The sequence below is a fragment of the Macrotis lagotis genome, chromosome 1, assembly GCF_037893015.1.
Source record: "Macrotis lagotis isolate mMagLag1 chromosome 1, bilby.v1.9.chrom.fasta, whole genome shotgun sequence".
Taxonomy (NCBI): Eukaryota; Metazoa; Chordata; class Mammalia; order Peramelemorphia; family Peramelidae; genus Macrotis; species Macrotis lagotis.
Window position 1 is genome coordinate 190,036,723 of NC_133658.1, and position 25,533 is coordinate 190,062,255.

At 33.0% G+C, this 25,533-nt stretch overlaps 1 protein-coding gene across 1 annotated transcript in view; it reads right to left on the reverse strand.

Annotated features, from left to right (window-relative positions):
* Positions 1 to 25,533, reverse strand: part of AGPAT5 (1-acylglycerol-3-phosphate O-acyltransferase 5) — a 68,937-nt gene that overhangs the window by 6,283 nt on the left and 37,121 nt on the right. Inside the window, exons 6-7 of the mRNA XM_074209525.1 lie at positions 12,598 to 12,759; positions 1,733 to 1,856 (exon numbers count right to left, since the gene is read on the reverse strand). Of these exons, the coding sequence (XP_074065626.1) occupies positions 1,733 to 1,856; positions 12,598 to 12,759 (286 nt within the window). The remainder of the gene's footprint in view (positions 1 to 1,732; positions 1,857 to 12,597; positions 12,760 to 25,533) is intronic.

The window sequence follows — 25,533 nt, forward strand, 5'->3', positions numbered from 1 at the left end:
CATTTTTTATTAATATCAGCAAACTTGAAATAAATTATTAAGAGAACCAAAATCTGACTTTTCACAGCTATGAGGAGATGAATTTTTCAACCAAACTAGGAAGAGAGAAAAATCACAAATTTTAATTGTATGAAAATGACTACTGTTATATAAATAAGATTAGGATGAGGAAACTGTCAGTCATGGGGGAAAAAAATCCTTAAATGAAATGTCTCTAATAGCTGATAGTTATATAGATAAGACATACGATTGAAGGCCTTTATCCATTAGATAAATGATAAAAAAAAAAGGAACAAATACTTCTCAAAAAAAACCTATTAACAAGCACAAAAAAAAATTCCTTCAAATAACTAATAAAATGAAAATTAAAACAACTTTCAGTTTACATCTAGAAAACTGGTAAAGATAAAGATAAAAGCACAGAAATAAAGAGATGAGTTGATCCAAACATCAAGACAGCTGTTTGTTCAGTCATTTTAAGTCATATCCAACTCTTTATGATCCCATTTGGAGTTCTTTTGGCAAAGATACTGAAATGTTTTGCCATTTCCTCCTTCAGCTCATTTTACAGATGAGGAAATTGAAGGAAAAAGTTTTAAGTAACTTGTCCAGAATCACACTAAGGGGCCAAGTGTCTGAGAGTAGATTCAAACTCTCATCCTTCTGACTCCAAGGCCAGTGCTCCATCCCTGTGGGTCACCTGTGTCTGAGGTCTCATTTGAACTTAGATCTTCCTGACTTCACACCTGGGGGTTTACACACTCATCACCTAGTTGCCCCAACATTCTAGATAGCAATGTGAAATTTTACTAAAAAATATTTTTCAATAAGCATTAATTTTCATAACAAGGCACTTGTTAGCCTATTTCATCCTACTGATTCTTCCAAATTTAAAACAGAAACATCTCAAAAAAATATGAACACAAAAGCCCATATAGATGAATATTTACTGTTTAGACAATGGGCATTTTTATTTGCTTTTTCCTTTGAGTACCATTAGGTCAAATTTTTAGTGATTATGATTGCATGTAAGAGACTTCTAAAGAATGATATAATTGCTAAATGTCAACCACCATTGAGATTTCCATGCATGTAGGAGACTTCTAAAGAATGATATAATTGCTACAATGTCAACCACCATTGAGATTTCCATCTTAATCCTAGATAAGGAATAACTTTCCTTTTCAGACTGGACTTTGTATTGGGTGTCCTATGACACCCAATCTCATGTTTAGAATACAAATAGCTAGACAGTTTATGATCTACTCTCTGCTTTTCTGGCACTCTGTTCATCATCAATAAGAAAGCTGAAGAGAATCATAAAGTATTTTCCTGTTTTGCCTGTTATCATGGTAAAAGAATTCTTATAATTTTTCTAAACAAATTAAGTGATAATGATGATTTTTTTTTGTCCTTTCTCAAAGAAGACCATGACATTAGGAAGGTGATGTCATGACAAGCACATGAATTGAATTTGAGTGAGGGGGGGAGCTGTGCCAAGTCACCAGCCTCACTTTCTCCTCCAGAGACTCTTCCACTGTGTCACCTTAGCTGCCTTTAAAAAAATCAACAATTCAGTTTTTAAAATTCTTTTGGTAACCTAAAAAGATATTTAATTTACTTATAAAATGAGATCTAATTGACTTTATTTGTTTGAACATTTTCTTGAGATATTAAAAATGAAGATAATTCAGTCACATGCAGAACAGCTTTAGGTATATATGTTACTTACTTATCTTTTAATTCAAAGCGGTCATGAAGCCATCTTCTCATAGACACCTGTTCTTCTGGGACATCTCTTTTGTCTATGCGATCAATGTGAATGTGAACTTTTGGACATTCTTTGCAGAGAAATTCTAAAAAAAAGAAAAGACAAGAGATATCTATTTTAATAAACTGAATAAAAATTCATGTTTTGGAGTTCTATATTAATGTAGAATGGTGGAAATATGGTTATTCTACTTCTACCATAACTTCAGAGCACTATAATTAAAATGATGATAAGATTATATTTTTCACTAAATATGATAATAAAAATATAAAATTCCTACAATAAAAGTAGAATACTGATGATTATAGAATTCCTTAATGGATGATGATTTGAAGAGAAAATGCATTTTAGGGACTAAATATCAGTCAGTCAACAAGTGTTTATTAAGCATTAACAAACTCTAAAGCACTGTATTAAATTCTACAAATAGAAACACACAAAAAAAGAGGATTATGCCATCAAAAATCTTATAGTATAATTAGGAGTTAACTAGCTGAGGAGAGAAACAAAGGAGGAAAGGCCTCTCTCAGAAAGTAAGGTTTGAGTTCAGTTTTGAAGAAAGAATCAAGAGGCAAAAATGAGAAGGGAAAGCGTTCCAAGAATGGGGAGGGCAGGCAGTAAAAAGACATGAAGTTGGGAGATGAAGTCAGGAGGAGTAACATCTTTGGCAACTGAGTATGGAAATAATATTAAGTTAAGGCTTGAGCCATGGTGACTAACCAGACTAACAAGGAGACTGCATGAGGGTGGAACTTAGAGAAGAAATAAAGACATATGCAAGACAAGTTGTAAAGGTAAAAATGATAAAGACTTGGTAACAATCTATAGTTTGAATATGATTACAGTCAAGGAAGACAATAGGGATACAAACCTGGGTGAGAGGGATATGTAATAGTAGTCTTAATAATTATAATGATGTCTAATCCAAGTTTTTGCCATACTAACTTCCAATTTTCCCAACAGTTTTTATCAAACAGTTTTTATCCCAATAGCTGAAACTCTTTAGGTTTATCAAACAGCAGATTACTATAATCAATTTCTATTGCACCTAGTCTATTCCACTGATCCACCACTCTATTTCTTAGCCAATTGAGGAGTGATGCTTTATAATATAATTTTAGATTTAGTAGGCCTAAGCCACCTTCTTTTGCACTTTTTTTTTCATTAAATCCCTGGAGATTCTCGACTTTTTGTTTCTCCATATGAATTTAATTACTAATTTAATTCTAACTCATTAAAGTAATTTTTTGGAATTTTGATTGGTAGGGCACTAAACAAGTAGTTTAATTTTGGTAGAATTGTCATTTTTATTTTATTTGCTCGGCCTATCCATGAGCAGTTGTTATTTGCCCACTTATTTGCTCTAAATCACTAATTATTAGAGAAATGCAAATCAAAGCATCTCTGAGGTACCACCTCACATCTCTCAGACTGGCCAATACGACCAGAAAAGAGAATGATGTGGGAAATATGGGATACTAATACATTGTTGATGGACTCATCCAACTTTTCTGGAAAGCAGTTTGGAATTATGCCCAAAAGGCAACAAAAATGTGCATACTCTTTGATCCAGCAATACCTCTACTGGTTCTATACCCCGAAGAGATTATGAAAAAAGGGTAAAAACATCACTTGTATAAAAATACTCATAGCAGCTCTATTTGTGGTGGCAAAGAATTGGAAATTGAGTGAATGTCCATCAATTGGGGAATGGATTAATAAACTGCGGTATATGTATGTGATAGAACACTATTGTTCTATTTAGAAACCAGGAGGGATGGGAATTCAGGGAAGCCAGGAAGGACTTTCATGAACTGATGCTGAGTGAGGTGAGCAGAACCAGAAGAACACAGAACACCCTAATAGAAACAAGGGAGTGATGATCAACCTTAACTGACTTGCTCATTCCAATAGGGCAACAATCAGGCACAATGTTGGGGTATCTGTGACAGAGAATGTCATCTGTATTCTAAGAAAGAATTGTGGAGTTTGAACAAAGACCAAAGACTATTACCTTTAATTTTTAAAAAATGTTTACTAGGCAATTTTGCTATATCTCATACTTTATATTTCGTCCTTAAGAATATGGTTTCTCTCTCATCACATGCAACTTAGATCAATGCATACCATGGAAACATTGTAAAGACTAACAGACTGCCTTCTGGTGGGGGGGGGGGGAAACTGTAAAATTCAAAATAAATAAAATCTTTCAAAAATAGTTATAATAACGTGAGGAAGAGAGGAATTAGGAGGAAAATATAAGTTCTGGGTTTTGTATATTTTAATCTGAGGCATGCTTGGAGACAGCTGATGTAAAACAAGAGCTCAGGAGAGCTATTGGGGATGGATGAATAAATATGATAATCACCTAAACAGAAATAACTGAATCCATGAGAGCTAAAGCTAATGAGAATTCTTCAAGCCAGATCGTGAAGATAAAGAAGAGGTTGTTGTTTGTACCTTGTTTTATTATTCCCAATACTATGTATTTAATGCCCACAACTTTTAATTCTCTACATTAATATACTGCAATACAACCCTTAAGTATATTCTAACATTTAGAGAAATATCTTAAATTCTCTTGATTTGTTTTTATTGACAAAATGGCAAAAAAATTTTAATTTTCTATTATTTTGCCTGAAATTGGGTTTTTCAGAGTTTTATTGAGTTGGTGATCTAAATACTATCTTAATACTTGGAAAATGGGAAAATGGGAATGGGAAAATATTCCCTTTCTGGAAACCTAACATTTTAAACCCCTGTAAGTAAATAGAGCCATAGAATGAGTCTCTATACTAGTTTGTCTGTCCTACTATGCATGGGTGGCACACTCGATAGAGTGGTGAGCCTGGAATCAGTAAGTCACAACCTTGTTTGCCCTCATTTTCTCATCTGTAAAAACAACTTAGGTATCTTTTCCAAGAAAACCCCAAATGGAATCACAGATAGTCAGACATAACAGAACAACTAACAGTCTACAATGTACATGTACTCCTCCATGACTTTCACTATATAAATAACATATAACTGACAACTATATCCTTAACATTTTTAGGTAGTGTGACATACCTATACAACCCTATAAATGATGCATCTTTTTAAATATAGTCTATGGAAAATGAACCTGGAAAAACAAGCTTATTTTCCAATTTAAGAACCATTCTGCAAATAACAACTGTTACTCTATCCTAACAAATGACCAAAGGATATGAATTAGCAAATTTTTTGAAGTATTTTTAAATCTTTTCCCCCCAACTTAAAATCCAAAAATCCAAATCCTTCCAAAATCCAACCCCTGTAAAAAAAATGGATATGGTAAGGGGGGAGAGAAAAGCAAAAAACCTTTAACAAATAGGCGTAAAAAGCAAAACATATCCTTATACTGGTCATGTCCAAAAATATGTCTTACTTTGCACCTTGAGTCCTTTACTTGTCAGATAGCATGTTTCATTTTTGTGTTCTAAAATGATAGTTTGTCAAAGCTTTGATCAGAATTCTTAATTCTTTCAAAATTAAATTCTCCTCTTGCTTCTGCATACTTTACTCTGTATTTTTTCCTGATGATAAAAATCACCCCAGGTTTCTCTGATATCAACTCTTTCATAATTCCTTACAATATAACAATATTCCATTACATTAATTTACTGTACTTTGTTCTATCATTTTATTTGTCACATATCTCCTTAACCCCCTTAGTTTCTACTTCTTTGCCAATACAAAAAGAGCTAATATAAATGTCCATTTTCTCTGCTTCTTGAGCTCTTTGAGGTATAGATTAAAGTGTCTATAAAGTTTGGTAACATTTTGGACATTGTTCCAAATTGCTTAATAGAATAACTTGATAAATTCATAATATTGAAGCAGTGTATTAATGTGCCAAATGGGCAAATAAGAAAAAACACAATCAATAGCCAAATGGAAAAAAGTTGTCCATATTACTAATAATTAGATAAATGAAGATAAAAATAATTCTGAGACTCTACATTGCATTAGTTTAATTTTTTTATCACAGGGAAGGGTTAAAAAACAAAAACTCATTAACATATATTAACATGTGGATGGGAATTTTAATGGCAGTCCAAGATTAATCATTTCTGATACTTTAGCTCACCAGACATCTTTAACAATTAAATAAATGAATTCTAAACAAGGTAATGAAGTGTAAACAAAAACATGTCAGTATTTCTCTACTGAGATTAGAAATGTAGCTCTACACTTGTTTTAGAATTTACTATTCCCAAGGCAACTATTTCCTTACATAAAGAATATGAAGTGCATTATAATAAAGCATGATTTAAAGCAAGAAAATATAAAGGCTTATAATTAATGGCTTCTATGCCTTTAAACCTATCCTTCCTTATTCCTTAATCATAAATAGGAAGCAAAAAGAACTGCAGGAAATATACTGAGAAAAACTCATTACTTAGGTTTAATCCTAAAAATACAAATGAATCTAATTACATTATCATTCAAAACTAGATTGCAAGCAGTGTAAATATTTTATTTCACCAAATAAACAGCTTTAGAATTTCTGGTATTTTTTTCAAGTTATCTGCTCTAAAATGTCAAGATTAAAATTTTGCTGTTTAGAGTTCTATTTAATTTTTCTTCTAAATATCACACACACACACACACACACACACACACACACATAGCTTAAGTCTCCTATTCAACACCTGAATCTAACTTACCTGAAAGACAAATGGAATAATTATTCATTCTAAATAATTTTCATTACATTGAAACAGTCAAATACTTAATTCTTTTGCACTCAAAAATCAGTTGCTTAAAAATGAAAGGAAATCAAGATACCTAAAATCACTGCCACTGAAACTGTTTTAGAATATCAATGAAAACAATAGGTTTACATTCCCCACATGTCTTATCTCTGTTTAAGAAACATCACCTTTGAAACCATGAATGGTCAGACTCTAGAGAAGCATGAAATGAATTACAGGAACTGATGCTGAGTGAAAGGTACAGAACCAAGAGAACACTGTACACATTAACTACAACACTGAGTAGATCAACCTTGATGGATGAAGCTCCTCTCGGTAGTTCAGAATTCGGAAAACCCTAGGAGACCAGCTATGGACAATGCTACCCTCCCATCAAAAGGAAGAAAAACAAAACAAAAACAAGAACAAAAAACAACCCTACAGAATCTAAATGAATACTATATTCACTTTTTAAAAATTTCTCTTATGTATTTCTTTCCTATCTCATGGATTTCTTTCTTTTCCCTTAATCCTAATTCCTCATCCCAAAAATGACTGATCTGTAAACATGTTTAAAACATAGATGTTTAAGTACAATATTCACCTGACAATTTGCCATTGAGGGAATTGCGGTAGGAAGGGAAGTACAAGGAAATCATATAATTAAGAAATATGCATATGCATATGGATGAATGTTGAAAAACTTTCATAACATGTAATTAGAAAAATATCAATTGATAAAAAAAACCCAAAGTAACAAGATGGTCTCAGGAAAAAAGGAAACAAACATCAGAAGACTTATAAATTGGGTTCAATGAGCAAAACCAGAACATTGTACATACTAACCATGAAATTGGGCACAGTTTTAGTAATGTTTCAGTGATGATCAACTGTGAAGACTTAACTATGCTGATTAAAACAATATTACAAGAAAATTCCACTGAACAGTCCATGAATTCCAATTCATGATGAAAAAAATGCTATCCATCCATATAAGGAAAACTAATGAATTCTGAAGGCAAATGCAGAACACTTTAAAAAAATTTTATTTTGTTTGTTTTAATCTGCTGCCCATGTTTTCTTTTGTAATATAGCTAATAAAGAAATATGCTTTGCATGATTTAAAAAAAAATTAACACCACCTTCCCCTGAGATTGAGGGAAAAAACGCTAAGCAGCAAAAAGGACAGAGTATACTTTTCCATTATTGAATTATTCCTTTCCTAAATGCCATTCATATTTAGAAAAGAAACTATAGTTCCCGAATGCAGAGCAAAACATACTATGTTCACTTTCCTTTCACTCCTTTTGCTTTTTCTTTCCTTCTCAGGATTTTTCCCCCCTTAGTTCTAATTCTTCTTGTACAACATGACTAATAAGGAAACATGTTAAAAACAATTGTACATGAAAACCTATATAAAATTGTTTGCTGACTTGGGGAGGAAGGAGGGAAGAGAGGGTGGAAGAAAAACATTGGACCTCAAAAGCTTGTAAAGGATGAATGTAGAAAACTTTGCACATAATTGGAAAATAAATTTTTTTAAAAGTTGAAAAGAATTATTCATTTCCCTGTGAAATAGGGATTACACTCCACAGATTATTTCTCTCTACATGTTTCTTTCTGTCCCACTTAAGAATCTTCAATCATTCCTTTGTTAGTGAAAAAATTCTGAGCATTCAAGACCTTGAACAAACTGAGGAATCCACAAGGGTTCAAAGATGGATCTTGTGCTGAGGCCAGATATGAACTCAGGTACTCCTGACTCCAGGGCTGGTGCTCCATCCACTGAGCCACCTAGCAGCCTGTAAAAATGTTTCTTGATGCTTTTATATATTATTTTCATGATTAGTTTTTATGAATATAGCTTTATTTACTATGTTTTAAATTAAAGTTAAACTGAAAAAAGACTATCCACAATCACTCATACTAATCAACAGAATATGAGAAAATATGAATGACTAAAAAAGTATGGAGGGGGCAGAGCCAAATAGCAGCAGAAGAGCCTCTCTTAGGTGCTCTCTCCAAAATATTTCAAAAACTTTAAAATAACTGTTAACTAAATTTTCAAGAGACAGAAAAAGTCCAGTGAGGCAATTTTGGAGTCCAAGATAACATGGAAAATAGTGGGAAAACTCTTCCATGGGGTTGGAGAGTTGGCACCACACCTGAGCGAAGGAACTTTATCTTCCAGGAATAGCCCCATGTTGCCTGGGAGTGCCAGGTCCCTGCAGCAGAAGCAGTTTCCTGACCTGTACCTCAGGGAGCACCAAGCACAACTTGGAAGATCAGCAGGGAGACCTCTGCCAGACCCTAAGCATGGTTGAGGCACTCAGTGTGGCCGTGGCAGCCCAGATCCAGGAAATGGAAGCAGGCTCATGGAGTCACTCAGCAGGAGCCTCTAGGCAGCTGTGCCCACCAAAGGTAAGGACGTGGAGGAAGACTGCTGAGGTCTATCCTCTGTCCCTAGAACAGGACTCTGGGACTTTGGCTACATTCACACCCGGGTCGCAGTCTAGGCACCCCCATAGAGCAGGAACCCCCACCCCCAGCCCTGTGGCAGAGGGGTGAGCTTGTGGTCATTTATAGACCAGAAGAGCAATCAGAGTCTCACACACACAGGTCCTTGCGGGGGTGGGGGGATCCCCAATAAAAAGCTCAGGAAGCACCCCCAAACCAGGCACTGGCTGGGGAAATGAGTAAATAGAAAAAAAAAAAAAAAAAGAAACCTGACCGTAAACAATTACTTTGGTCCCATGAATGGCCAAAATACTCAATATGAAGATGAGCTTCTGCACCTAAAGACTCCAAGAAATAGGGTTCAGGCTATAACAGAATCATAAAAAGATTCTGAAAATCAAGAAAGGGAGATAGAAGAAAAACTAGGAAAAGAAATGAGAGAGAGGTGGAGGAAAAACATGAAAATGAAGTTAGCACTTTAGTCAAGGAGATCCAAAAAAAATGCTGAAGAAAATAACAGGTTAAAAACCAGCTTAGGTCAAATGGATAAAACAGTTCAAAAAGTTACTGAGATGAATGCTTTCAAAAGCAGAACTGGCCAGATGGAAAGGAGATAAGAAAGCTCTCTGAGGAAAACAAATCCTTCAGATGTAGAATGGAGCTAAAGGAGGATGATGACTTTGAGAAATCAAGACATAATAGTTCAACACCAAAAGAATGAAAAATTAAGGGGCAGCTAGGTGGCACCGTGGATAGAGCACCGGCCCCAAGTACCTGGGTTCAAATCCGGTCTGAGACACTTAATAATTACCTAGCTGTGTGGCCTTGGGCAAGCCACTTAAGCCCATTGCCTTGCAAAAACCTTGAAGGAAAAAAAAAAAAGAATGAAAAGTTAGAAGAAAACATGAAATATCTCACTGAAAAAACAACTGATCTGGAAAACAGATCCAGGAAAGATAATTTAAAAATTACTGGGCTGCCTGAAAGGTTAAAATAGAAACTGAGAGAATCCACCAATCTCCCCTGGAAAGAGATCCAAAGAAAAACAACCCCTAGAAATATTATAGCCAAGTTCCAGAACTCCCAAGTCAAAGAGAAAATATTACAAGCAACCAGAAGGACACAATTTAAAAGGACACAATTCAAGTATTGTGGAGCTGCAGTCAGGATCACACAAATCCTAGCAGTATCTACATTAAGGGCTTTGAATGTAATATTCCAGAAGGCAAAAGAGCTTGGAATGCAACGAGAATCAACTACCCAAAAAACTGAACATCCTCTTCCAGGGGAAAAGATGGAATTTCAATGAGCCGAGAATTTCAAATGTTCCTGTTGAAACAACCAGAGCTGAACAGAAAGTTTGACTTTCAAGTACAGGACTCATAGAGTGGAGGAGAAGGGTAAATTATGAGGGACTTAATGATGATGAACTGCATGTATGCCTGCATAGAAAGATGATACTGATAATACTCATAAACCTTTTCATTTAATAGAGCAGGTAGAAGTAGTTTTTAATAGATGAAACGCAGGAGAGAGCTGAATTTGAAGATATATTTTAAAAATGGAGTCAATGGTTGAAAGGGAAATGTACTGGGAGTAAGAAGAAAGGAGAGGTAGAATAGACTAAGGTATTTCATGTAGCTTTTGCAATGGTACAAAAGAGGAAAGATGAGGAGGAATGAGGGAACCCTCAATGTCATCAGAAATGGCTCAGAGAGGAAACAGCATACACTTTCAATAGGGTATAGACATCTGGAGGAAAAAGGAGAGAAGGGGGAGGGTGATAGAGGAGAGGGTAGATCATAGGAGAGGATAGTCAGATATAACACATTTTCTTTTTTTTACTTTTTTGCAAGGTGGTGGGATTGGGGGCCCTGTCTGGGACCACAGGCCGGATGGTTTCTGGGTCTCTGGAGTGGGATGTCGGCTTGGGGCCTCTTGGCCCCAGGGCCAGTGCTCTGTCTACTGTGCCACTTGGCTGCCCCACAGCACATTTTTGAAAAAGGACAGAGTGAAGGAAGAGAGAAAATATAATAGATGGTAGTGGGAAGGAATGAATGAAGGGAATTATAATTAGCAACAGCAACTGTGGAAAAATATAGAAGTAACTACTATGATGGACTTATGATAAAGAAAGTGATCCACCAGAGACAGAATGGATGGTATCAGAACACAGACTAAAACACATTTTTTTTTCTCTTTCTTTTACTTTATTTCTCATGAGGTTTTATATTTTTGTTGGGGAAGGGGTATTATGTTTACTCTTAAACAAGAATATTTTAGTAATGTGTAAATAGATTAAAGAAAAAAATAAATGCTTATCTGCAAAAAAAAAAGAAAGCATGGGCAAATTCCAAAGGACTAGAATAGTAATAAGGATAGGAACACTTTTTAATTCCTCAATCTGATTTCCAAAAACCTTTTTAAAAAAATGTGATTTTAAAAATATTTCCCCACTATCATATATATAATTGCAGTTCAATTTTACCTAGAAAATCAGGTAGAAGGTTGCAAAGATGGTGTTGCCAAAGATAACAAGAAAAAGAGGATGATCATTAAAACAATACTACAAACTTATAAGAGAATTCCCAGAGAAGAAAAAGAATGACGTTTGGAGGAAAAAACAAAAAAAGGACAGCTTTCAAAGTAACAAATTAATTCTTTTTGAACAATAAACTTGGGGCAGCTACAGGGCACAGTGGACAGAGCACCGGCCCGTTCAAATCTGACCTCAGACACTTAATAATTGCCTAGCTGTGAGACCTTGGGCAAGTCACTCAAAGCCAATTGCCTTAAAGATTTTTTAAAAAATAAACTTAGTAGAGACTACAGTCATCTTTTTCTGTTCAGTTTTGTATGTAGAAATTGCCATGCCAGTGCTCTCCAAATATGAAGGGATGTGTAATTTACATTTGCTGATATATATTTTTCTCTTTAGCTGATTTACATTCAGGTCAAAAAGAATGTAAACTAATAATTGTGGGAGAATTTGAAGGAACAAAGAGATGAAAAATAAACGTTTCAAGGCAAGAAAATTATCTGAACTACAAATCTATGTAGAAATACTTAAGATTGCTCAAAAGCAATTTACATGTTAATTCTCTGCTTTGTTAAGGCATATATATATATACTTGTAGGCCTAATAGCTATTTGATATGCTTCAGTGTGGTTCATGGTAAAATATCAGTAAAATATAATTCAAGGACTCCATATTAACACTAATGCAACATACTAAGTTTTTGAAAAATATTTTCACACTATCATGAGAACATTAAAATAGAATGCAAATTAGTCTATGCCCTATAAATGATTAAGTTACTCTAAGGTATGTATTAAACTTAGAAAATTAGACCATTAATTTCAATTTAATTTAATTTTTTTTTTAATTTTTTGCAAGGCAATGGGGTTAAGTGGCTTGCCCAAGGCCACACAGCTAGGAAATTATTAAGTGTCTGAGGCCAGATTTGAACTCAGGTACTCCTGACTCCAGGGTCAGTGCTCTCTATCCACTGTATCACCTAGCCACCCCCTCAATTTAATTTTTAGAAATTACTTTTTTGAATAATTTGAATATCTTTGTAAATAATACAACCATTCAAGGTTCCATTAAGAAATAAAATAAAATTAGTAAATTGAGAATACCAGACTCACCAGCCATAGAAGGTGCTTCTTTTCTCTTTCCCATTGAATCCACAGTACCTTCATAAGCTACTGTAACATCATAAATTGCATCCAAGTAATTCTTCATACAGTCAAAGGCAACATATGTTGCCTTTATTCTTGGTGTCAAGACATGTTTTAACACTGGAAGGCCTAAGAAAAGAAAAAAAAAATTCCACAAAAGTGAAAATACAAAGAATTAACAAAATTGTTCTGTTTCCTATTATGAAAAGTTGATTAACTATCTATTTAATATAACTTAAAAACGAAACACTTAAGTTCTTTGTAGATGGTTCTTTTTAAATGCCACAATATGTAGTGATGTATAATTTGCAATCTTAAATTTCCTTATTTGCAAAATGATGGTTAACACTTTATTACTGAGAAATTCCTAGCCAAACTTTTTTTTCCTTAAAAACCCTATACTTTGACCTTAAACACTTTCAGCTCAGCTTTTTATAGAGACAGAAAAGTTTTTATTTGAGGGTACAAGTGTTAATTTTATATCCTGAGTACAATTTTTGAAGAGCAAATTGCCAACACCTATAAAAAAGTGCTTCTTAACTTTTAAGACCAAACTTGAGAGTAGGAGGTAGGAGGAAGGGGATAGAGAGGGGTGAATGATGGAAAATGGGGTAAGTAGCTAGGAAGGGGGAATTGAAGTATAAATACTAGTGTTAGGATGTAGAAAGAGTGTTAAGATTCTAAACCTGATTCTACCACTTACTAACAATATAATCTTTGGCAAATTCCACAAATAAAGGGATTGGGCTAGCTAATTTATCTCTAAGATTCTTTCCAGTTATAAATACCTTCTTTTTAAATCAACTCTGAGGTAGTAGTAATCCATCTTCAGCAAAGTGTGCTCCCAAGGTAAATTCTCTAATCTGAGCTAAGACTAGCAAAATTTTTCTGCATTCTCAATTCCCAATACTTCCAAGTATAGTAATGTAATTATGGCTTTTTTTTTTAAGTGTTTGCAAGGCAATGGGGTTAAGTGCCTTGCCCAAGGCCACACAGCTAGGTAATTATTAAGTGTCTGAGGCCAGCCGGTGCTCTATCCATTTGTGCCACCTAGTCACCCCAATTATGGCTCTTTCAAATGATTCCTCTGATAATTTCATATTTAAGTGGTACAAAAAAACTATTTACATCTATCAGGACCTAAATCAAAATAGACCATGGATTGCATCTCAACTCACATCCAACTCAATCATCTTCTTATCATTTGTACAATAGTTAGAAGCTAAGGAATTTAATAAACTAAGCTGTGGAACACCTGCCCTAGGGTTTAGCTATCCTGATTAATGATTGAGTCTTTAATTTGGATGATTCACTATATATATATATATATATATATATATATATATATATATATATATATATATATATAACTAGATTCAAGGTGACTGGATGGTGGCATTTTCTTTTTTTTTTTAAGGTTAGTATTTCATGCATTCAATACTCAAATAAGAACAATAAAAAAGGTAAACAAAACTAAGATTATAGTAATCACAGTAAGCAAGTGTTGTATGCTGATATTTTCAACAGTAATGAAGTTAGAAAAAAAGAAAAGTTTTGGAGGAAATTATCCTGAATTCAGTTTTAGATGTGCTGAAGTTTAAGATATTTATAAGATATTCAGTTTAGGATGTCAAATAGCTAACTGGAGGTCAGCAGCAAGGGAAAGGTTGGAAAGTAGTTCTGAGAATTTTCTGCATAGAGATGATATCTGAGACCGTGGTTCTAAAGAGAGCTTTACATAAAGTAATGTAGAGAAAGGAGAAACTCTTGGGGAATCCCATGATTACTAGCCATGTTGTGGATTTGAAGATCCAGCAAGGAAGACTGAGAAGGTGTGGTAGGACAGGTTAAAAGGAGAAACATGAAAGCAGAAAACCTAGAAAGGATATCTAGAAGAAGAGGATAACCAATATCAAAGACTACAGAAATTTCAAGGAGAATACAGAAATAGCCATTGGATCTGGCACTTAAAAGAATATCAATGAAACCTAGGAGAAAAGGGTCAATTGCATGTTTGCAGGAACTAAGGGAGCAAAGAGACAGAGTCAAGATAAATTAAAATGGTGATAGTAGAAAGCAAAATATACTAAAGATGGAATGGAATGGGATACTATATCCATGTATAAAGATTTGGTTAGAAAAGAAGTCTTACTTTCTGTCTTGGGGAGGGAAGGGAGAAAGGAGAAAAATTTAGAACTCAAGATTTAACAAAAACACATATGCTAAAAACTATCCATATATGCAACATAATGTGTTTCTATTACTGAAGTTACTCAACCAAGAGTATGGACACCACTTGTTCAAAAATGTTTTAGGAGAGATTCTTTCCTATGAAGGAGGATGATGGGGACCTTGACAAGACTGAGGTAGAGTTACTCTGGGGATCATTAAGCATTGGGATAGAAGGAATCTGAGAGATGCTTTAATCCAATTCACCCATTTCACTGAAAAAGAAGAGGAAGATATAGAGAGAATTATCTAGACCCAGAGTTTCTGATTTCACAGATTCTTCTAAATTATGCATGTCTTCCGATAAAATATACCTGCTATAATATTTTACAATATTAAAATGTGTTAAGATTTTTTTAAATGAATACATTAATCACAAAACTAAGTACAGGGCACCAGAGATAAAAAGACAATTAAAAATAGAACTAATCTTAAAGAGCTTATATTCTTCAGGAAGAATGGCAACATTTACCATGCAAATAAGTACACATACTAAAATGTATAGGGGAAAAGTCCTCTAAATTAGAGGGAACTGAGAAAGAATTCCCATATATGGTGGCAAGGGGCTAGTGTGTTCTAGGTATGCAAAACAGACTGTGCAAAAGCAATGAGATGATCATAAAAATCTCAAAGGGAAAAGCAAACAGTACAGTTTGCTTGAAATATAGTATGTGCCAAGGCAGAAAGAAGATTAATTTGGATGTTACAAAACTGATAAATCTTTAACTTAATAAATCTTATGAAAAGGAGAAAGGATAATAAGATTAAGAAAATGTAAAAACAAGGTAAAAATCACAACAGAAAATAAAAAGAATTAAAAGTATTACTATGGGGCAACTAGGTGGCATAGTGGATAAGAGCACAAGCCCTGGAATCAGGAGTACCCGAGTTCAAATCTGGCCTCAGACACTTAATAATTACCTAGCTGTGTGGCCTTAGGCAAGCCACTTAACCCCATTGTCTTGCAAAAATTAAAAAAAAAAGTATTACTATGGATAATCATGTTGGCAAAACTGAAATTTAAAGAAATGAAAGTTTATGTGAATTTAGACTCACTAAGCAAATGCTTTTTCATTCATTCATCTGCCTTTTTTTAAAAAATAACAAATTAACATGAGACCCCATAAAAATGCATATCCAAAAGGAACTTAAAATTAGCTATAAAAGAACTATCCAAAAAAACTCTTGTGTAAATGGAGTTAAAACAAACTCTATGATAAACTTGTAAAGAACAATTAATAACTATACCACACAAATTGTTCTAAAAAACTGAAGCAGAAAAAAAAATATACCAAAATCTTTTTTTAAGAAAATAAAACTGAGGGGTGGCTAGGTGGTGCAATGGATAAAGCACCGACCCTGGAGTCAGGAGTACCTGGGTTCAAATCCGGTCTCAGACACTTACTAATTACCTAGCTGTGTGGCCTTGGGCAAGCCACTTAACCCCGTTTAACCTTGCAAAAAAAAAAAAAAAACAAACAAAAAAACAAAAGAAAAGAAAACTGAGTCAATGATAATACTATAAACTCAAAAATATTATGAGTACATAAGTTAGCATGTTTTTAAATTTTAACATGATCAAAAGGATTTCTATCAGAGATTTAAGTATGCCCTGATGCTTCTCAACATGATCAACATAATCATTAAGAACAAAAAACATTAATATGCCAGACCACATAACAACTGACACCAATACTTTCAAAATAGTCTAGGAGTTGAGGATTATGTAAGTATTCATAATCTAAGAATGACAAACAGCACTGTTTTGTGTGAATTAGGGATCTCATGCTTCTATCAATTAGTTTTTTGTCTTTTGGGGTTTTTTGCAAAGCAATGGGGTTAAGTGGCTTGCCCAAGGCCACACAGCTAGGTAATTAGTAAATGTCTGAGGCAAAATTTGAACTCGGGTACTCCTGACTCCAGGGCCAGTGCTCTATCCACTGTGCCACCTAGCTACCCCTACCATTAGTTTTTTGACTTGAAATTCTTCCAGAAGTATGTAGAGGAAGTTTTTAACTAAGACAGGACCACAATCACAACTAAACCCTCAAAGGTTGATAAATTTAGAGCTTGAGGGAACTTTATGTCTAACTCCTCCAAACCTCTCATTTTACAAATGAAGAAATTAGGGTCAAGTATATTGGTATAATTCTCCATCTGGCATCAATACTACTTTAATTACTCTTTCAAGTTTTAAGAACTTTTTTTTAAATTAAGGATTATTTATTTTTCCAATGAGAGCATTGAGGTTCAAAGAGATTAGGAGACAAGATTTATACATCCATGTATACACATGTACATGTGAGTATAAACACACATTAGTTTACACATTTGTAAGTAGGTGTGGGTGTGTACAGTGTGTAAATGAAGGACCTAAACTGAAAATCTCCATTTTCTTCCACTTTATACTCTCCATGACATCTGATTATCTTACTGATGATAAAATATCAATAATAATAATAATAATAATAAAACTTTCAAGTTTACTAAGTATGTTACATGATTTATCTCATTTGAATCTCAAAACAATATTTCAAAATTGGTATTGTAAAAATATTATCTCCATTTAACAAATGGACTGAGGCTCAAAAAAGACCAGCCAGAAGTCACACAGCTAATTATCTTCAGAAGGGATGCAAGCCCAGGTCTTTTCTGATTCATAATTCCAACATTCTATTCATCACATTATTACCCTCTAGAAAAAAAAAAGACAAAAAGCATACTTAGAAAATTTTAACTTTACAATACTTTAGCTACTATCTCTCCTTGGGGAAATTAGTTTTATAGAGACCAGCAATAGGATAGTAGAATTTCCTTGTAAAAACATTATTACAATAGAGATGGGGTCAGCACACAAAAGAAAAAATTTTCCTTGGGAAGTAAGTGGTTTAATTTATTTTTGGTCAATTCTAAAAAGGATTCAAATTGCTTTGAATTAATTAATTTAGGTAATATTTTCCTTCTTGGGCCATTGAATCTTTTCTAATTTGGAAGTCCAAAGGCTGAAAGCAACATTGATCTATAAAGATGAAGAAGAGCTCTCTAAATGAGAAATTATTTTTTAAAATTCTTGCAATAGGGGCAACTAGATGGCATAGTGGATAGAACATCAGTCCTGAAGTCAGGAGGACCCGAGTTCAAAACCCTGGCTTCGGACACTTAAAATTATCTAGTTACGTGACCTTGGGTAAGTCACTAAACCCCACTGCCTTGCAAAAGTTAAAAAAAAAAACCAAAGTTCTACAAATGAAATTTGTAACTGAATATTTTGTAGAGGACTTCGAACAAAATCTAGAGGTATGGCAAAATTGATGTAATGGACTGAATTGACAAATTTGTAGGATGGCTTTTATTTAATCAATGCAGTAATATTTGCAAGTAAGTATTTGTCATGTTTGAAGTAATCCTATATACTAGGGACACATGGAAAAAAAAAATCAGTTCCTGACTTCATGGACCTAACATTCTATTTATCTTCCTAATTCTGTAAATTGAGTACTTTTCCCTACACCTTCTTTAGGTACCTTTTATACTTAACAGCTGTATAATCTATTGTTTAGTCATTTCAATCATGTCTGACTCTTGATTACAATTGGGTTTTTCATAGCATAGAGGGATTTGCCATTTCCTTTTCCAGATCATTTTATAGATAAGGAAAGTGAGGCAAACAGGATTAAGTGATTTGTTCAGAGACACAATAAATATCTAAGGCTGTATTTTGAACTCAGGTCTTCCTGTCTCTAAGCTTGGCACTCTTTACACTGCACTTCTTAGATTCCAGCTGTAATCTAGTTAATAGTATTCTCTACTGATCAATCAAGTTCCTCTACACTGAATCTACCTCTACATTTGCTGTTTTTAAATGAAACATTAATTCATTTTCAAATAACATTGCTTTGAAGGCCAGAAAGAAGCACAAGATTGTTTTGAAGGTCAGAAAGAGGAACAACTAGGACAGATGAAAGCTACAGATCAAATTTATTATGTACATAAAAAACAAACTTATTACAAAAATCTCTAGTTTTATGTGATTTTTTTTCCTGTTCTTTCATATAAATGAAAACGCTCAGATTATTGGGAGTAAGCTCAGAACAAAGAAAAAGATTAAGGGGAAAAATACTTTATTATGTACATAAAAACAAACTATATGACAAAAATCTCTAGTTTTATGTGATTCTTTTTCTGTTCTATCATATAAATGAAAATACTCATATTATTAATTATGCTCAGAACAAAAAAAAAAGATTAAGGGAAAAAACAAGCAATTTCCATCTAGTATCTAAAGTAATTCCCTAATTCTTTAGTCCTGTAATGTGATTAAAGTACGATATTTTAACTGGTCGAAAGAGTTCATTTTCAATTAAAAAGTTAAATATATTAATTTGTATCTACAGTTAAAAATAAATAAGTGAGGAGAATCATTTCTTTGTTATATGTAACTTTGTTTGGGGAGGGGAGGGGGAAAGGAGCATAACTTTACATCTACTACTACTGAGTTTTTAATCCTGTTTCAGCCATTAAATTATTCAAATATCTCATCCCTTTTCTCATCTGCAAAACGAACATAATAATAATAATAACACCTACATCACAAGGTGTTTGTGAGGATCAGTTAAACTAATATAATTAAAGCATACTGCAAATTTTAAAAGTATTATATAAATTTAGCTATTCTTACTAATATTTGTTAAGGCATTAACTTTAGATCTGCTACAGAATTTTCACACATAATTTAAGGACTTGGATTTTTTAAAAGACTAGAATGGAAGTAAATAGTCTTAAAATTTGAAAAGTCAATTTCTTTAGTGTTCTAAAGCTATTTTAATAGCTTTTAAGTGATTTGGGATTACAAATTTAAAAATTCAATATGTTACTATAGCTAAATAATATTCATTTACTCCCTCTTCCAATTACTATGAATGAATGAAAAAGCATTCCTCACCTAGTGATCCAACCTATTAGAGTTGAACCTCTCCATATCTGGCGAGGCTGGCCACAAAGGCAAGAGTTTGTCAATTAGACCATACTTTAGCTTTCCAGCTTGATAGAAGCTGTCAGAGCTTGCATTCCACTGGTAAAACCTTTGAGAACCCAGGGTCACCTCCATGCCACAATGGGGCATCAGAGTAGAACTTCTGTGGAAGCAGAAAATCTTATATCACAAGGCACAAGAAGCAAGCTGAACAGTAGAAAACATCTACTCTTTTTTTTAAAGGGGATGCAAGAAATCCTACCAAGGACTTCTTTTTTTCTCTTCATTAGCCAGGATGAAAAAATACTTATCTTCTAGACTAGGAAATACAGTTGGATAAACAATCTGAAGAATGTGTGTTTTTTGTATGTATGTGTGTCTGTCTGTGTCCATGTGAATGTGTGCCGTGTCTGAATGTAGTTCAAATGTGTACTTGAAATAAATGTCCATCTTTTTTAATATCAATATCCTTTCAGTGATAATATAGGAATGCTAGTTGCAGAATATCATCATCTCCAAAGAATTACAGATGACTGCCACCCAGAGGCCAATGGAGTGGTGCTTGGTGGTTGGGAATTGGCTAAAATATATTACAGACAATAAATTATGAAGAAGCAGGATAATCAATACTATCAAAGAAAGGTATAACTTAAAAGAAGATGGACTACAATGTGTTTAAGAAGTGATAGCAGAATGTGTTGGGTAGACTACTCATGTCATTGGATAGACCTAACATGAATGGATTATTTAAAAAATTAATAACAATAACAAGCAACAAGAAGAAAGTTAGTATATACATACTGAAACACAGCAGTGGTTGATTCCCAAGGTTCATTTTCTTCTTTATAATAAACTTCTAAAATAACTAGAACAATGCTACTATTTTTTTTAAATTCATGAAATATAAAATTAGCCTTTACCGCATCTGACATCTTTAAAGACAAAATCTACATAACGTGTATATCAAATAGAATGTATTTAGTAATAATAACTAAGATTTTGAACAATGTTGGGTACTCCCTGGTTTGATGAACAGAGAAAAGTTCCTATTTTAAATTGGAAATTTCTCACTGAAACAGGACCTAACCTTGTGTTAAATAACTATACAAAATATATTTGGTCATTCACAAAATACAAATCAAAGGAAGTAACTAAGAATTCAAGTGTATACAGAATAGTACATATGTATAAAGAATGTATATATACATTCACAGAAATTAACAAGAGTCAGAAAGGAAAGATAAGTCATTTCGTGCTCTAAAAATCATATGCAATTGTTTTCAACTCTATTCAAGAAAAATTAATAGATTAGTGTTACTTGTCATGTCAGAGGGGAAAGAAAAAAAAACCAGAACATGTTTTTGTATATTATACTGTCCAGATAGCTTTACTTCCTTTATGCTTAGTAGGGGAAAAACATACAGGTCACTGAGAAATAAACTGGAAAAGATAAGAAATTTCAACAAACTAGCATTTAAGGCTTAACCCTGACAAAGTGTTCATGCAATTATCTTTGGAAGTTTCTAACATAATTCTACCTATCAAAAATAAAATAGATGATCAAATAAAAAATAGCCAGAATAGTTCAAAACTAAAATTTTACCCTGGACTCTGACAAAAACTAGTTTTATGACTCTTACCAAGTGCTAAGCTAACTTGATTACTTATCTCTCAAAATACAATTTCTAAGTGTTTCACATGGGTATAACAAAAATTAGATTAAGGGTTTTTTTAAATGAGTATTTAGGTTAATATTAGTTAATAGTATAATAATAATAGTCAATAATATTAAAATCATACTAAAAAGGTAGAATGCCCATTCAACTTTTCATACTTAAGAAAACAAACCATCTCTACACCAAGCTTACTTTTTTTCTGTTAAATCTTACCCTTCAATGATTTCTCTCCCAAACGAACTCTCATATTCAATCAAGTCAGTCAAACCTCATCAATTCCATCTTCATATTATTTCTCCCATCTGTCCACTCAAAGAACTCTACATCCTAGAGATGAGGACTTGAACTAGAACAGAGGCTGGGTGAGTTAACAAGAGAAGAGATGGGAGAAGTGATATGGAAATGGAATAAATTCCTAACCGAATTCTGATTCTCTATTTAATCTATTAGCTGCCAAATACATGTTTCTATAAACTACATCAGATTATTTTATCTACTCAAAAATTTTCAGTAGCTCCCTATTACCTCTAGAATAAAATACACAATTTTCAATCTGGTATTTAAAATCCTCCATAATCTATCTCCCACTTAATGTCTAGATTAATTTCATACTACTACTTGTAAAACATTCTTCATTCTGGTCAACTTTCCTACTAGCTGTGTCCTAAAATCAACATGTCAATGATCATTTTTGTGACTTTACACTAACCTCCATGCTCAGAACACATTTGATCCACATGTGCATCTCTAAGAATTCAGTTTTATTCGAGGTGTAATTCAAGTACCATCTTATAGGAGAACTGTTCTGAACTCTAGGTTTTATTGCATTTTTCTTCTAGTGCTATTACTTTTTATTTTTAATCTAGTTCTCTATATATGAGGATTTATTTTATGAATTTTCATTAATATACTAACTTGTTTATTTTCACTTATACTAATAACTATTTGTCACCATTTATGAGGCATAGATTTTGAAAGTTATACTAATAACTACTTTTCAGTTTTTATGAGGCATATATTTTGAAGAAAACAGCATACAACTTAGGGGAAAAGTAGTCTAATGCGGGGCTGGGCTGTCCAATCTTACTTTTAAAAGATTTTATTGGAATGACAGATATTTTGATTTGTCATTAAGTGAAAGCTCTGTGGTAGCTTAGCTTCATTTATCAAAGCATTTAGTAAACCCATAGGGGGTCGCATTTTGGACAGTATGCCTCTGCTGCTAACAAGTTGGCAAGATCACACTCTTTTTACCTGCTTCACCTTCACCTTTTGTCTAGAAAACCTACTGACTTATTCCAACTCTTCCTTTTTCCCTCCATTGTTAAGACATTTTATCTTATAAGCACTTGGAATTTTTTTCTGCTATCAAGGGAAGCATCAGTGAATCTAACAAATATTTAAACATCCCTTATTCAAAAAAATCTTTAAAGCTCCTCTCTAGTTGGTGGGATAAAATATAAACACTTTCAGCCTAGCATTGAAAGGATCACAATCTGACTCCCATCTACTTTTTTTCAATCATTTATCTTATAACTTCCATTCATGCACTCTCTCCAAATCTAGTCAAAAAAGTCTACTAGGTTTTCCCCATATATTTGATATTCCATCCCCTGTCTCTCTACCTCAGCAAATATCTAGAATGTACTCCTTCCCTGTTTATTTCTACCTTATAAAATACCAAGTTTCCTTCAGAACTCAGTTCAGTTGTCACCTTATACATGAGTACTTTTCTGATTCTACCTCTTGCCTTCTCCCATCCCTGAGTCTAAATGTCCTCTCCAATTTGAAATCACCTATACATACTTTTATAATTAGTTTATTAACCAATTTTATTCCCTCTGGAATGCAATCTTGAGCTTATATACCCCCCCCAAAAAAACCCTTTTATTTCCTATCTCTATTTTAAAAAGCTTTTTTCACTCTTTATGTACACACTTATCATTCAGTATGTACTTAATGCATGTTGAAGTGAATGACTTCCTGGTCTTAGGTATTTAGTTTAATTGTGCCATTGATATTGGTTTTTAATTATATGGACCCAAAGAGAAAAAAAATGATCCTATGTTGTAGTGATTAGTTATGCAAATATTTTGAGATAATAATCTAAAAAGAAGATATAATTTTTAAAAGTTTATTTTGATTTCAAGATTGAGTAATATTTTAGGGTCATATATATTGTGCAGAGGAACAAGTCTCAATTTTATAGAAAATGAATAGGAAAAGCAATAGTTACATAGAAATTAAACAGTTTACCCTTTAAGAGACTATGAGTCATAAATCTCTTAGAAGTTTCAAAATCAAATACATTCTCAATTTTGAAAATCACAATAGATCAAAATTATCATTCATTCAATGAAGGGATTTTATGTCAACAATATGTATATGCAAAAATACCTAAAATATCTATAGAATAAAATAATCTGAGATAATTATTACAATAAATTTTGAAAGTTTTTTATGTCATTATTATTAATTTTTCCTTGAAGTCTGAGGCCTCAGTATTCTCATGCATGTTTTCTGATTGAAATTGTACAGTCTAATAAGTAAAAGTTATCAAAACATCTTTTAAAAACAGTTTTTTCTCATATTTTAACTGAAAAGAATATGCTATATATCCAATATGAAGGCTCAAATCTGGCCAAATTTGTTTTTGAAAAATAAAACATGAAATAAAGGCAAAAATGAACAGGCACCAGAAATCTTAAAAATTTTATCTAGAGCTGGTATGAGGAAAAGTGATATTTGCAAAATATTTTCCAACTAAAGTATAAGATAAATATTAGTTGATTTGTTTAGAATTGCTGCTGCACCGCAACAAATGAGTATAATAGCAAAGTATTTAATAAACTTAAAACACCTCTAACAATTGGGTAAGGGTCTTTATTAGCCTAACCGTTTGACAAAGGCTGAATAGTAAAATTGAAAGCAATCAGTCAGAAGTTAAGTACAGACAAATATTTCACACTATATATACACCAAGATAAACTTCAAACAGATATGACTTAGATATAAAAAATCTCATTTACCACAGAAGCAAGGAAAAAATTCTCTTTCAGGATTTCTAATAGAAGAGTTCATAACCAAAAAAATAAGAAGGATCAAAAAGATAAAGTGGGAAACTTAAATTATATAAAATTTAAATTTTGCATATAATTCCAATATAGTTAAAATCATATGAACAACACTTACCAAATATTTATATCAGGTCTTTCTGTAGAGGCAAAGAATTGGAAACTAAGGGGAAGTTCATCAATAATTGAGGAATTGGGTAAACGAATATGGCATGTTAATATAATGAAATATTATTGTGACATGAAAAATGATGAAAAGGATGGCTTCAGAGAAATGAAAAGACTTCCATTTTTGGAGTGATTGAAACAAGCAAAACCAGAAGACTAATTTTTATAACAACAATACTGCAAATGTTAACAATTTTTGAAAGATTAAAACACTATAAATGTAATGACCAATTTGGATTCTAGAAGACCATTGTAAAAAATTGTTTCTCACCTCCTTACAGGGAGGTGGTAGGGGCAAGTTGCAGAATAAGACCTATCTTTTTGGACATAACCAATATGGGAATTTATTTTGACTGACTAACATGTATTTTGAAAATAAGTTTTGCTTTTCTTTTTCTTTTCCCTATGAACAAGGAGAGGGAAAGAAGGGATGTAGAGATATGAAAAACAAACCCTATTCCCCCTCCCGAAAAAGAAAGTAAAAGAAAAGGTCATTAAATAATTTTTAATATACACAGTAGGAATCACAGTCAGGAACAACTTTTAAAATTGCACATTGAATTATACACTTCAAAAGGAAAGTAAGTTGTAATTAACAAATCCACTATTTCTGCTAAAATAATAAATTTTTCAGAATTTGAAGAACAAATTAAGAACTGAGAAACAGAAAACATCTTATGCAAAGAGAAGAATCTACTGACTAATCTGAATAAAATAAAATCTGCTTGACATATATGCTGCATGTTTAAAATGGAGGGAGGTGAGAAGAAATTCATATATATAT